This window comes from Amblyomma americanum, chromosome 1, assembly GCF_052857255.1.
Source record: "Amblyomma americanum isolate KBUSLIRL-KWMA chromosome 1, ASM5285725v1, whole genome shotgun sequence".
Classification (NCBI taxonomy): Eukaryota; Metazoa; Arthropoda; class Arachnida; order Ixodida; family Ixodidae; genus Amblyomma; species Amblyomma americanum.
Window position 1 is genome coordinate 249,747,341 of NC_135497.1, and position 14,561 is coordinate 249,761,901.

The 14,561-nt window shown below is 41.1% G+C and overlaps 1 protein-coding gene across 3 annotated transcripts in view; it reads left to right on the forward strand.

Moving 5' to 3' along the window:
* LOC144114902 (rap guanine nucleotide exchange factor 1-like) overlaps window positions 1-14,561 on the forward strand; it is a 79,510-nt gene that overhangs the window by 29,794 nt on the left and 35,155 nt on the right. Inside the window, exon 6 of one of the 3 annotated variants that reach the window (XM_077648918.1) lies at window positions 4,705-4,929. The exons of 1 other annotated variant lie outside the window; for it this stretch is intronic. In XM_077648918.1, coding sequence (XP_077505044.1) covers window positions 4,705-4,929 — 225 coding nt within the window. Of the gene's footprint in view, window positions 1-4,665; window positions 4,930-14,561 lie in introns of all 3 variants that reach the window. One more of the 3 variants, XM_077648917.1, reaches the window with a different exon arrangement.

Below are 14,561 nucleotides of genomic sequence, written 5' to 3' on the forward strand. Positions count from 1 at the left end.
CTTCTCATGGGCCATAAATGTTATTTATACTGGGAGTCTTCCATTTGTTGTGTGTGATCCTTTTTTTTTTTGCGTGCTCGTCATTCTGCACTGTTAAACTAGTGTTAACCCCTTTTGGCCTTTTTTTTTCATTTTATTTTGTATTAATAGTTATTTTGTTTATTTTTTCTAATAGTAATAGTGATGATATTCTATTATTTTATTGTGTTTTTACTGAATTATGCATTAGTAATGAAGGCCTCAGCTTAGAACTGGTTCTGTATTGCATCTTTTTTGAGGAATTCAGATTGCTGATGTGTTTTTGAATTGAGGACAGCAGTAATTTTGCGCCCCTCCCTCTCTGCATTTCTCTCCACCTATTGCTTTCTTGTCTTGGGTTTCTTCCCCCCCTTCCACCTGCCATCTAATATTCAGGGGCGTGCCCTAAGCTAGGCATTTATGGTGTGGCTGGCATTCTTCTTTTGATTTTTTTTTTCTTAATAAACTGCTTTACTTTAGTTGAAGAGGTGCTCTATAAGGATGGAACATTAATAATCAGGCCACACAGGCATGTGTTGTAACTGCATAATGCCTCAAATTCACTAATGTCATCATTTTTGGAGCCAGTGCCACACACACATTTAATGTTTTTAGATGTCATGACAGTGACAACACAGAGAAACTTGTTTGTTTTTATCGAAATGTGTAACCTATAGAAATGTGGTGTAACAGCTGTAAACAAGTTCACTACAAATACAGTGTAATATAAAAGACATTTTGTGGTTGTTAACATGAACTTAAGTCAGCAAACAACTCAAGGTTGCTAACTCTAGAGGGATTGTCCTTGTTTTAGAAAGCATTCTTCGATCTATGTGGTCGATGTCCGTAAAAATGTATTCGTCCTTTCTTCTTGTCAATGTTTTGCACCACTTGATGGCTTGCAGGAAAGCCAGGAACTTGACTGTCGTTGATTGGGTATTTACAAACAACTGTGTACAGCAATACGTTAGTAACAGCATTGGACCTCTCTGGACGCCCTGTGAACCCACTTCATGGCTGCTCAAGGACACTGTCCACGTGCCTGACTCCAGACAAGAACAGAATCACAGTGGTGCGATTAGCGCCCCTCTTCGCACATAAAAGTAAAATACACAAACTAGATCTTCAGCCTTACATCACTGTGACATCATTTTTTAGCTTTTGTATTCTTCCAAACTGATGTCATCATTTTTCGCTCTTCGTCATACACTTTGCATGGGGATTACATAACACCATGTATGCTTGATGCAAATAGTGACCTTAGCGTGATGCCCCTCCGTGTGGGCCGGATGCGTACTGCCAGTTGTAGGTATCCAACACCTTTGATGTGCAGCACAGCTCTTCCATTGTTCACACAGGTCACTATAACCGAAGCTAATTGTAAAAGCACCTAACCTTACCTTGAAATTACCTTATTTTCACTGCATGTTATGGATCTGTTAATTGGCAGAAGTATGTTTCATGGAAAATAATGGCACCATCTAACAAGAGCGCTGCAGGCAATTGTGCACATTACATGCAGTGGTGAGGTGCAGCAAACTCAGTAGCTGGCAGATGGCATTAAGGCTACCTCTATTAAATTTGTGTCTGTAACACAGTGTAAGCATCATTGAAATGTGTGTAGGAGGGGCATAAAGGCTGTTTGACGTGGTGAAACTTCACCGACAAAAATCTGGAGCTGTTGCTTGAGTGGTTGCATGCCTGAGGGATTGTTTGAATGATTGATTTCGGGCTGTAAAACACTCATTTGCACTGCACACATGAGCCATGGTACATGTACAGTTGCGGCCAATTCACTGAAAACGGTTTATTAGATGAAATGACTTGCTTTTATTAAAACAAAATGATCAGTTATGCGGGCTATGCACTACCTAAACTGCCTTATTAATACTGAAAGTATGAAGGTCCACAAAACGCATGCTGCAGCAACACCCACCAATAAAGCCACAGCCAGTGGTGCACCCTATGTTGATAGCTCACGGCCTTCCCGCACTTGTCATGTAATGCACCGCCACGAATTTCTCATTGGTTTAGGCTAAAGCAATTGCAATGATTGCAACAACTACATGACACTGTGACCAACTTGTTGGAATCTTGTCATCGGGCAGTTGTGACTAGAGTGGCGGCCATTCCACTTGGAGTGCAACAGAAATTGAATACAGCGGAATCTCGGTGGTACGAACACGGTTGATACGAATTTCGCGATGATATGAATATGTAAAATTCCCCGGCCGGAGTGCACTGTGCACAACGTGCGAAATTTCTAATGTTCCGAACTGTCTCCCAAGCCACATCGGATGATACGAACATGCGAGCCGCAATCGCACCCTTGAGCACTAAGCACTGCCCTCACATTGCCGAAATTGCGCGGTACGCAGCCCTTACATCGCCGATATTGTGACCGCTAATTGCGCAGTACGCACCGCGAGTAGCGGTGCGCGACCCTCACATCGCTGAAATCGCAATCGCTAATCGCGCAGCACGCACCACAAGCAGCGAGTGGCGGTGCGCGGCCCTCACATCGCTGAAATCACGATCACTAATCGCGCGGTACACACCGCGAGCAGCATGGCCGCACGGCTGCGAATAAATCCCATCAGCCATAAACAGACCTGCGTGCATGCGTTTTCTAAGCTTCTGCATATGAATTTTGTTTGTTTGGATGATACAAAATTTCGGATGATACGAATTTTTTCGCGACCCCGTGAGATTCGTATCACCATGATTCTACTGTAATTGCTGCTGTAAATCGCATCATGTGAAACAGCCTGTACAACACTCATTCTTACTGCACACAGATTGCTCAAAATAATTTTTCCATCTTGTAAAAATTTGTTCTGCCTTGCATGAAATGGATGCTTTAACAAATTGGAAACAAAGCCTCTGCAGCTTCTTTCATAAAGGACTATAGACATCAAATTTTTGCTTGCGTGTTTTCTTCTTTCAAACGATGTGTTAGACATTCGTTTACATGGAGCATCCTGTGGTATTCGTGTACAACTGCTAAATAATTTATAATCAAATTCCTTCTTGATGCTGTTTCGAATTAATCCGTTGAACGATGACTGTGATACATAGTTGGTGTTTAGGTCACATGGGGCATAAAAATACGGCTATATAATTGATGACAGGTCATTTTTTGTCATTCCAGGTATTGGAAGAGGCTGGATTAAATGTCGTAGTGAATTAAAACTACATATCAACAATTATATTACACTTTTTCTAGTGGATCACGTGACCAAAACATCAACTTGACGTCACAGTCGTGGATGAAACCGAAACAGCATGAGAGAAGAAATTTAATTATAAATTATGTAGCATTTGTAGGTAAATATCAGCTGGTAATCCACTTATTCTAATGTCTATCACATTGTTTGACAGAAGAAAACGCATAATAAAATTAGGTGTCTATAGTCCTTTAAGCTTTTGAGCGCAGGAGCAAGGAAAGAACCCAGTAATTTTTAAATTCTGTAACGGCCATTTTTGTAAATATCACTTGCATTGTGCAGGGATTGGCACAAGGAGCAGAACCTAATGTATTTAAAGGAATTTGTGTTTGGGCATACTTCTTGTTAGGGCTGTTATGGTGTTACTTGTAAGTACACTGAGAAGTATCAGAGATTGGAGCAAGCATGTCTCTTTCAGGTTTCATTCACAATAGTTGAATGACCACCTTTCTATGAACAATTTATGACTCCTGGTTAGCTTTTGATGGAAATTGCTTGTTGTTGTTATTGCTAGGGGTGTGGGATAGCACTTTTTTCCAAACTGAATTGAATACAAATCGAATGTTTTTACGATTATTTGCTACTTGTGCAAATATTCATACAAAATGCGCAGTTGTGTAAAATAGCGAAGCACTAGTGGTGGTGACTCAACACTAATCTCCTCTAAGGGTCAACACAGTCAATATATAACTCTTATAACTGGCAAGTTATATACGTATAGGAAAATAACCTTTTGCTATTGATGGCAAAAAAGAATAAACTAGTACCATATCTCAGTACATGAGACTGGTGAGAGCTACATGTGAGCCATTGGGCTCCGAGATTGGGCACCAAAGCAGGATTTGCCAACTTTAGCCATTTTTGCGTCAAGTCTTGGAGGCCATGTATAGGCATTATGAACATCGCCACACGAATGAACTGCTTCGCGACACTAGACCCTACAGTGGACCTTATTCGAACTTTGTGCCAGTTATTTTAAATGTATTTGAGAACTGTGTAACATATTCAATCCATTTGAAATAATTTTGAGCTGCACTGTTTGATTTGTTTGACAAATCAAATAGAAGGATATTAAACTCGCTGTTCTAAATTTTCTAATACTCACAGAGCCCTGGTAATTGGTTTCAAGTGGAACTTGATGTATCTATTTGAATGCTTTGAGTATGTGGCATTGGAGAGAACATGCTAGCGGAAAATTACGAGCAGCGATGAATGATATTTCACTCCAGTGAGACACTGTGTTGTCTTGGATCCCACAAAAGCAAAAGTATCATCTTAGACTACAATTTCCAAGTACAAAAAAAATTGCATAAGGAGAAGGTAATAAGATGGTGAAAAGCTGAAATGCAGGGTTTGAGTAGCACTAGGATTGCACTATGTGAAATGGGAATGATAGTGAATGGCCTTAAAATAACCCCAGTGAACAACACACGTGTGTGTGCCACATGCTGGTTGACAGCAACAGCCACCGCAACTCTCTGCCGGAGCTGCCCCTGACCCCTCGTGAGCGGCAGATCCTGGAGTCCACGCGAATACCTGACAACGGGACCACAGTGGTGGCATCGGCAGCCCCTGCCAAAGGCCCTCTCTGCCACTCGGCTTCCTCCGACAGCATTCTGAGCTCGGCCCTGCGGCCAGACTTTCCACCCCCCAAGCCGCCCCTCCCGCACTTAACACCACCCAGGTAGGGGGCCCTGCATGCTGGCTTGCTTTCATGCACCTCTTTTTCTCCGCTTGGGGCCAAGAGCTGTGCTTTTGCAATTTTTTTCTCACCTAGCTCACCTGTGTCCATTAAACTGAGTGGCAATCTCAGAATAATAACCTGGGAGACTTGTGAGAAATGAAATATGTAATTTCAGTTAGATTATTTGGATCAAAGGCTGATAGGAGGGAGGCATGGAACTGTTATTACGCAGCTGTCACCTTTCCCTCCAGCTATGCCTCCCTGTGTGTGCAGATATCCAAGAGACAAAATTTGCTGCTTGATATAGTTTTCAGCAATATTTATCTTTGGTTATTAATTGCAATGAGACAGTTCCCCTTGAAGTTTTAATTTCTGGAAGCAGCATGCCTTCTGTACTTGTTCCAGGCTGAGGTGTCATGTCAAATTTTTAAGGCTTGCCTTCCACAATTGTCTGCGTATTCAGTGGACATGTAACTTCAGTGTATTGTGTGCAGTGAACTTTTTTTAATTTTGTACATTCCTAAAAAAATGTCAATGGTTGCACTATTTTGACATTGCTTTCTTACACAGTGGAGATTAAATTAAGCAGCAGCACTTAGATTAATAGTTGACATGAAGTTAGTGGACTGGTGGACTGAATTTTTTAAAGTCAAGGATAATCAATAGGTGTAGCAGTAGCCTGAGGATCCAGTGTTTTTTGTGATTGGAGACAGTGCAATTAAGCTTAGCAGTCCCGAAAACGTTAATAATGGTCATGCTTTTGGTATTCATGCCTCATAGAGGAGTTTTCCAGCAGTGCAAAGCAGTGTATCGTTTAGCATATTCATATTACATATGATTTAGTTGTTTTTTTTTTTGCAAGACAGTTGTGCTTTCAAATATGTGGAGCCCGCAAGAAAAGGGTGCAGAGCATGGGCACTGTGCAAAACCAAAATTTTTTCGCACCCTTGTCTTTTTGCAAACTGCCTTGGAATACTGCTTGCAGCAGGCATACACACAATATCTGTTGCAGAAAAATGCACACTACATAATTCAGTGGAGGCTACAGGGGTATTCACTTTTGTCGTGGCTCCCAGGTTCCATAAGTTGATGCACCTGACAATGCATTAATCACAGATTTTCAACACACATCAGGGAGCATAATGTTCACATTTTATGCTTTTGTGCATGGCACCTACAAATGGTGCATGGGTTCCTAACAATGTTTGTATATTGATTCACATATTTTCATTTGCTCTCAATTTTTTGCTGCAGCCATTTCAGCAGCTGCTATGCATGCATTATATAATGTGAGCATGTTTTAATCAATCCATAATCACTCTTTCACATTTTCTCTTTACATTTGCACTTGCCTTGCATTTTGTTTCTGAATGTGTTGCTTGCTTTTTTACTAATTGTGTTCCCTACTAAAACCTACTAACCTCAAGCTTCTATTAGTTCAGTGCACTGATGGTGCTATCACTACTGAATTTCTAGGTAGTAAGCAACATGTATTAAAAAAATGATGTATTTTAGTTTTCCTGGCTGCTCATACAGATCAATCTTTGTGTCACGTTATCCAGTAAGCCAAACATGTGTCTACTTTATATATATATATATAGTGTTCCAAGCTGCAATTTTTATAGGTGCACCTGAACTTCAGGTGTTTTTGTGCATATTGAGGAAAACTGCAGATGGAAAGCCAGGGATCACAAGGTTACTAAGGCCTCGCTATGCTATCCACTTAAACTGCATGTAATTTGGACCATAAGGAATGGAGAGTATTGTTACAGTCTTGTGATATTAGCCATTTCTTACAGTTGGATTAATGTTCTTCAGGTGTGAAAGATACCAGCATGCTTGAGAGCATGTGTAGTTATGAGTGTCATTAGCAAATAATGTCTTATTTCCTGAAAGCATGTGTAACTTATGCCATATGCTCCTATCATTCTGGAAGGTAATGCAAGGTTTGCCCAGCATTAATTAATGCCTGCTGTTACTAGAGAAGCTAGAACACTGTTTGGATGTTGCAACATTGTGCAGATTATGCACTTGTTGACTTAATTTATTAGTGCAGGAAATCATACTACATTTTATATTACCTTCTAATGAAGTAGAATGGTATAAATGCTGTGTTATCACTATGCATTTAATATCCAAACCTTATATGCTCACAGGACTCCTGTTTGGTAAGGTTTTGTGTAGATGTTGTACTCTAAGTTGCTTGCTGACCAGCTATAATATCTTTAAGCCTATTAAGTAGATTTTTTTTTTATTTATATTCTCAGTTTTATCCTTTGTACAGTCTATTTACGTTATGTTATATTCGTGTGGCCATGGCTCAGCACACACAGTGCTAATTATGGTTTTACTGAATTCATTAGACAAGGAGTTAATGTATTGGTACTGGAGCAGACACTGCAAGATCAGGACGTCGTCTTAGCTCAAAAGTCATTAAGCCTACAATAATGCAAACATGGTTTGTGGGCTTTTCATGATGAACTACAGGAAAAGTGTATAAGGACAAGGAACTAGTAACTTAGGCATGTGTTTTTAATCTCTAATTGTCTTCACAGCTGTAAAAAATTGCTCACAAAAGTTACCACAGTTTGAGAATGTTCTCACCTTTCAATTTTTTCTTGTGTTCTTGTATGGCACATCATAATTAGTGATGTTTCCCCATATTGCATTTTCTAAACTGGACAGCTGAGGACCTACAGGTGCATCAGATAACCTTCTACTACTCTAAAATTGCTTTGTTATTTAGTTTCTCAAACCACTGTACTTGTTTTCTTAGCTGTGATTCTGTTTGCTTGTTTTTTGTTTGTTTTTTACACTGCTTTACCACAGAAGGCTGCAGCTTTTAAAAACTCATTCTCCCTAAAATTGTCCTTTGAGATCACGTGCACTTGCCTTAGTGCACCCTTTAAAAGCGATAGCCTTAAGGCTCCCTCCCGTTCAGCGGAAAAGGCAGCATCGTCGTTGTGTCAAGAAACCCATGTCATATCCTCTTTACTTGATGTGCCATGGTATTGCCTGCATACGGCAGCCACTAGAAAACCTCCACAATCTGGTATATGCCGCTGCCTCAACAGATTGGCACGCGAGCAGTATAAAGTTTTCTCAGTGCGGAATCTGTGCCTAGGTGGAGCGCTCCATTGCCACCATGTGATTGTGTGTGTAGTGCAGGGAGTACTGATCAGTATGTGTGTATAAAGCATTATGTATGTAAGCTGCAGTGTGGAAGAGTTCAAAGACAAGAAGCGGAAACTGTGTTGTGATAAGTGTGTGGATGTGAACAAAGGACAGTGACTGTGTGTGAACAGAACGCTATCGCTTTATACTCTTAAAGGCGGAACCTAAGTGTTCCCCTGAATTTTAATATCATGCAAGATGAGTTATACAATACTAGCACTGTTGAATTAGGAATTAGGAGAGGAGACGAAAGGAAAGAAGTACATAGAAGTTTTTGTTTGTTCCTTTGAACAATCATGTTTTTTTTGCTAGAAGCTGCCTTGATTTGGCTTTTTTTTTTTTAATATTGCCTGCATGTTGTGACGACAAGAAACAATAAAGCATCTCAGTTTAAGTCTGCTGTTTGAGCAGGGAATATAGTAGAGTAGTGTCTTGTGAAAATGTGCATTTATGCAGTTTCATGTATCGCAGGGCTTTCAATGAATGGGTAGATGTAGAACGAGTTAGTCTTTCTGTGAAGATTGGTTTTGATGAGCCATGATAACGATGCATGCATTCAAATCGTGGTAACACCATTGTTGTCTATATTTTTGTGTTAAGGCTTGGAAAATATTTTCACTAAGTATCCTGTTTGGGCTTTTGTCCTTGATATGACCTTAGCGCATGCATGTTTTTACAATGCGCATGATGCACAAAATGCATGGTGATGAATTCATTCTAATTTTTTATGAAGTGTTGTATAAATCATTTTTTGTTTAGTGCTTTAGTTACAATTTTACCTTTATCGTGGGTTATGCAGCCATTTTATGTTATTTTTGGCCTTTTTAGAATGTTTAGAGACTGTGATGGATTGTAAAGTGTGTGCATGTGAAAGTGTGTAGGAAAGCTGATCTTTTGTCACTGCACTTTTCACTCTAGTTTGGTTTCTTGTATGACACATGGAAGGGTCTCAAATACTCTTCACTGTACAAGAACCAGCACTGCACATGCCTTACACACACTGCTTTCGGGCATCAGAATTATAGCTTCTCAGCTAAAATACCATGACGTCTGTGACTGCATTTTTCTGAAAGCCGCTTACATAAAAGGTAGCAGCTGTGGTCACATGATTTTGACAAAACAAGTGATTTGAGCTTAGTAAAAAGGTAATGCTCTTGATTGAAGCGTGTAGAGTGTGTCAGTTGTGCATAAGTGGCTGCGTCTGCAGTGCATCACATATGAATATGAAATGTGCACACTCCTGTATGTAGCAATACAGTCGCCGACCAATTTTTCGGGCTCGCCGGGACCCAGGAAATGGTCCGAATAATCGAGCAGTCCGGAAAATCCGTGAACTTCAAACAGATAACTTTTCTGCAAAAAACCAGCTTTCAAAATTGCAAAAATCGCCGCTCCCCATGTTCCGCCTACTAGCGGTAATATCGTAATAAGGAACGTCTTGCAAAGCACTGTGTCGCGAACAACCAGCGGTACAGTCCAGGCACAGACCAGAGGCAGCGGTCAGTCCAGAGCACGCACAAGGGACGCAGCGCTCGGCGCTTCTCGTCGTCTTCTTCGTTAAGCGCCAGCCTCTGAAGATTCCAAAGCCGAAGGCCAGTCTTACAATATTATGGTTTCTTCAACTAGTCACTTTAGATTGCTCTAGAGCGCTCTGAGAGACAACCGCACATTTGACTGGTTCTTTCTGTGTGCTCGCCTTCAGCTGAGAGCGCTCTGACGTGCTCCAAGAAAAAAGTCGGAGCGTCTCCGAGGCCTCGGCGTTCCCTACACGTAGGCAGAAGCAAGTGTAGGCTTATGATGCCGTCACGCAGTTGTAGCATCCTTGCTCTGTTGTGTTTTGTGAGTGCCGCGCTGTGTGAGGCAAAATGTCCAAGAGATGCCAGATAACTACGTTATGCGTTACGTTGAGCTTCCCACGGGATGCTCATTTTTGCCGCAGACGGAGAACCGGAGTAGTGATCGATACAGGCTAAGCGGCGACCGCGATGCAGGCTGTGTGCAACCACGTACGGCCACTGTTGACACCAGCAGCAGTGCCGCGTCGTGGTTCCAGAAGTTACATCCATCTTCTGCTTGCTGCACGTCTGCTCTAAAAATTTGCTGACCATTCGGCTTGACTAGTCTTGCTATGCACTCAGAGCAAGAGCGGCTCCCACTCTGGCAAATCCTAACCATCGACCAGACGACCAGACGAAGACACCATTAGACTGTATGTGAGCCATAGTCATGTATTTGTCATCTCCGCGCCCTCTCATGTCACAATACCAGACGGCGCGACACAGCCGCAAGTCATGCCATGAACGAATGCACCCACCATGCAAAGCAAGAACAGCCAGTTTGCATGGAGCAGCAATGCCCGCGAAGACCGAGAGGTAACGCATGGGAAGACGCGAGCAGAAGCCATTGCCTCCGAATGCACTCCCGCACTCCCCCCCCCCCCCCCCCCCTCTACCGCGTTTGCTGCCCCACACTGCGGGTGGCATCGTCCAAGCCACGGCGGACGCTGCCACTGTCCCACTGTCCTGTTGCACCATTTTCAATGCGATCGCGTGCTCTCGATGGCAACGGAGAGCGTCCCATTATCTCGAATGTCAACGATGGAGAACAAATAGCCAAGCCGATCCAAGCCAGTCCATCTGATTCACTCCGTCAGCGCCCGCCAATTTTGTTTTAACCCAAGATGACGCCTTTCACGGCGGAGAACGAGTTGGTTGTCACAGCGATGCCCGCGTGTCTATACTAGGACGAAATAATGAACTTTCAGTTGAAAATTGATCTCCTCGGTATTGTTGGTGTCTGTTTTAGTCCAAAAAATTGAACTTTTAGACCCCACAAAGTTCGAAGTATCGGCTGTGAAAATGTACACGTTCCTATGAGGTGCGCGACGGTTCCTCAGCGAATTCTGAAATATCGCGCAACTTCACATTATTGGAGCCCGAAAAATCGGTCGGCTACTTTGCAACCTTTAACTTTCGAAACTGAATTTTAGAGGTGCTGAACTATGCAATAAAGTTAACGCTGTCGTACCCAAGTAGTTAAACTGCAGGGTATTTTATTTTACTCCATACAGATTTTACCTTTAAAAGCCATGCATCATCGATCAGTGCAATCTGTGCAGGTGGATTGTGCAGCAAAGTGGACATTTTGTCTATGGCTGAGTGCGATTGAAAGGCAGGTAAATAACTAAAGATTCAGTGATTTAATTTTGACATTTTAATTTTACTTTTTGTGACTAGACTACATTGCGGAATTTAAAGGGATACTGAATAAAAATTGGGGAATATTGAGAAAGTACCTGATTTGCATTTGTAAAAACCCAAGTATACACTCATCATTCGGTTATTTTTAAGCGGATGGATGTATTTATGACATTTTGTGAGCGACCGCCGGGCTGCACTCCGTGCACACGTACGAGCTAGAGGGCATGACGTCAAGCTTACCCTTAGCAGTGCCATAGGCAAGCTGGCTTGGCAATGTGCAGTTCAGGAAAGCCCGTACGTTCACTCCTCTTGTGGGCACGAGATGGCACTACCAGTACTGTCTCTGCAAAATGTTACTTTTTTGGTTTGCTATCACTGCAGACAATGGGGATTTCTGATTAATTCTGACCAAATCAGGCAAGTAGACACCCAAAGTATACAACCTTGCGACGGGTAAAGTTGATGTCAAGTCCCGTATCGTGGTGCCCACTAGATGCGGTGGTCTGAGAAATATTCATTAAAATAATTCTGCTTATTTCTGTTTCAAAACTGCTGTATTGGTCACTCTTGGTGCCACAGCCGTCATTTCGGCCAGAAATCTTGTCTGCAGATTTTTTGTTCACTATCTCTTTAAGGCTGTCAACATTTAAGTCAAGCACATTTTTAAAAATATCTGAATCAGCATCATGGTTTGAGAAATCTATATGAAAGTTATTCTTATGAAATCACATGATACCAAAGCAAAATGCATGACTTACGCTGGAAGTATAGCCCAATTTTATGCTAGAAGGACACATAAACCATGAAACTGATGTCACTGCTCAATTCTGACCGTGCACTGGAGCCAACTGCATCAGCACTGCCTATCTGGCTGAGTAAAGTGACGACAGAGACTCGCACCCATGACTTGTTTTTGTTTGAGTAGTATTATTAGTATCTGATTGCACATACTCGAAGGTTAAAATCTGTGAAGATAATGAAAAACAAAGAAACTGGATTGATGGTTAGTGTTTGCAAGCTGAACCGTGATGTCAGTTCTGTCATTTATTGGTGCCCCTCGAGCAAAAAGTGGGGCTATGCTTCTGGCACAGGTTGCACGTTTGGTTTTAATATCAACTCATTTCATGAGCATAATCTCACTGTTGGTATTTTGAACCACGACAATCAGAAATTTTTTAAAACTGGGCTTGTTTTTGGTATTGACGACCTCCGATTCTGCAATATAATTTTTTGCCCTGAAAACAAAAATTTACAGGTAATTAGTCATATCTCATGTGCACTCTATCACAGACATAATGGCTGTGTTCTGCACAGACCACATTGACCTATGTTTCATGGTGTTTAAACGAAAACTCTGTATGGGTTAAGAAAAAACACCTTGTATGCACTTTCCGTCTCACGTGGGGCAAAGGGTGTTCTTTTTCATCTGAGCTCTCATGTTACCAGATCCTGATTTGTTTCCTAAGTTGTGCATAATGTTATTTGAGACTACTTTGCTAGAACTGTTAAATTATTCCAGTTTGTTTATCACAGAAAGGTGGCATATTGTGCATCGGTTATTTTTTTTAGAGCAGTTTTTAGAACTAGTAAAACAGCCTCAACAAGGATAACGATAGACACTAGGAAAGACTGACTGGGTGGGTGCTGTATTGAGGACTGAATATAATCTACCGAACCTTCTTTGATGCAGCATGCTTGTGAATAATGCTGTTTTTCTATGAAGTTTTAATACCCTCTCTGTAAGGACCCTTGCACGAGGGTTGACAGTATTGTTAATAAATAAATAAATAAATATGCCTGTCATAATCAGGGCTTCATATGATGCTGTCAGGCATCTATATCTTGCCCATCAGTTGCTTGTAGCATCCCATGGCACCTTGTTATGACTAGCATATTTCTGTTAGCATGCACTTTACTTTTTCCTCTCTCTCTCCGTTGAACATGCCAGCCAAGCTCTGCTATCGTGGATATTTTGAGAGGTAGCATACATAGTAGTAATTTTTTTAGGATTTTTTTTTTACTGACAAGTCACTGGCTCTGGCAGACAAAATAGTTGCGATCCAGTTTTATTGTGAAAGACCTGCAGCATTAGTGTGTACTCTTCAGTGTGCAACTTGTAAAGTTAGGTGCACACTAGTTCTGAGCTCCCTAAATGTACATGTGTGTTCATGGCTCATGCATGCATAACAAAAAAAAGATATTAAACAAGAGCTTCATTTGATCTTTGTAATTGTGATGATGTTGAAGCTACAAGCAGAAAACCAGGCCTTTAGGCTTGGATTATTTGTAATAAATGGCTAATCAAAGATATAGATATCAGGCTTATATCAGAGAAGGACTGTTTCCTTAAAAATAAGCATATGTCAAGCCTCGGATCATTTGTTTGAAGCTTTGCATGAAGCTGAATGGAATTAATGTTTCCTTTTATGGAACCCAATAAGCTGGAAAAAGCTTCGGGTAGAATAGACGGGAAGCTGTTCAGAGGTTTCATAGACAGCGAGTAGGAAGGGTTGTATGTTAAGGGAGACATGGCTTTCAGCAAAAACTTTATTTGTTGATCTGTTTACATGTCATTTTTTGAGCATACCCTATTTATTAGAAATAATTTTATGACTGCTGTCCCAAAATGTCACTGTTATATCTCTAGAAAAATTGTTTTTTAATATATATATTTTCCTCTGAACCTAGTGAAAAGGCTGCTTTATTTTTATTTTTTATTTGTTTGTAAAGCACAAATCTTGGTTTTAAATTACTGCAATGCAGTGTCCGTGGGCATATCTAGAGCAAGAAAAAAATTTCATACAAGAAGTGTAAAATTTACAAATTTGAAAAACAAAGCATGTAATTGACAAGTCCTGCACAATTGTCCTAGAAGTGCAACAAAACAAACTGGGTCAAAATAAATAAAGCAGTCATGCATAAATCTGCTCCACAAGGTTAGTATCTGGGCAGAAAACTGTCACTGAGAGAAACTCCCATTGTTCGAGCATTTCTCCGCAATGCAGAGCCGCCACAGTTCACAAAACAATTTTTTGGAGTACTTCCCAGTTGATTTCAGCAGTGAAGTTTAGGGACAGCATAAAAAAACAATGCATACAAGTGGATACAGCAATTCTCAAAAAATCAATTTTTTGGCCATTTTTGGGGGGATTTCAAAGCCGCATCCCCCCCTTAAACTTCATTCTTTTATTGCATGCAGAACTGGCACTGTTTATTACCACGATAGCGTTAAAGGCCCTGTTGCACAGAAAATCCGGC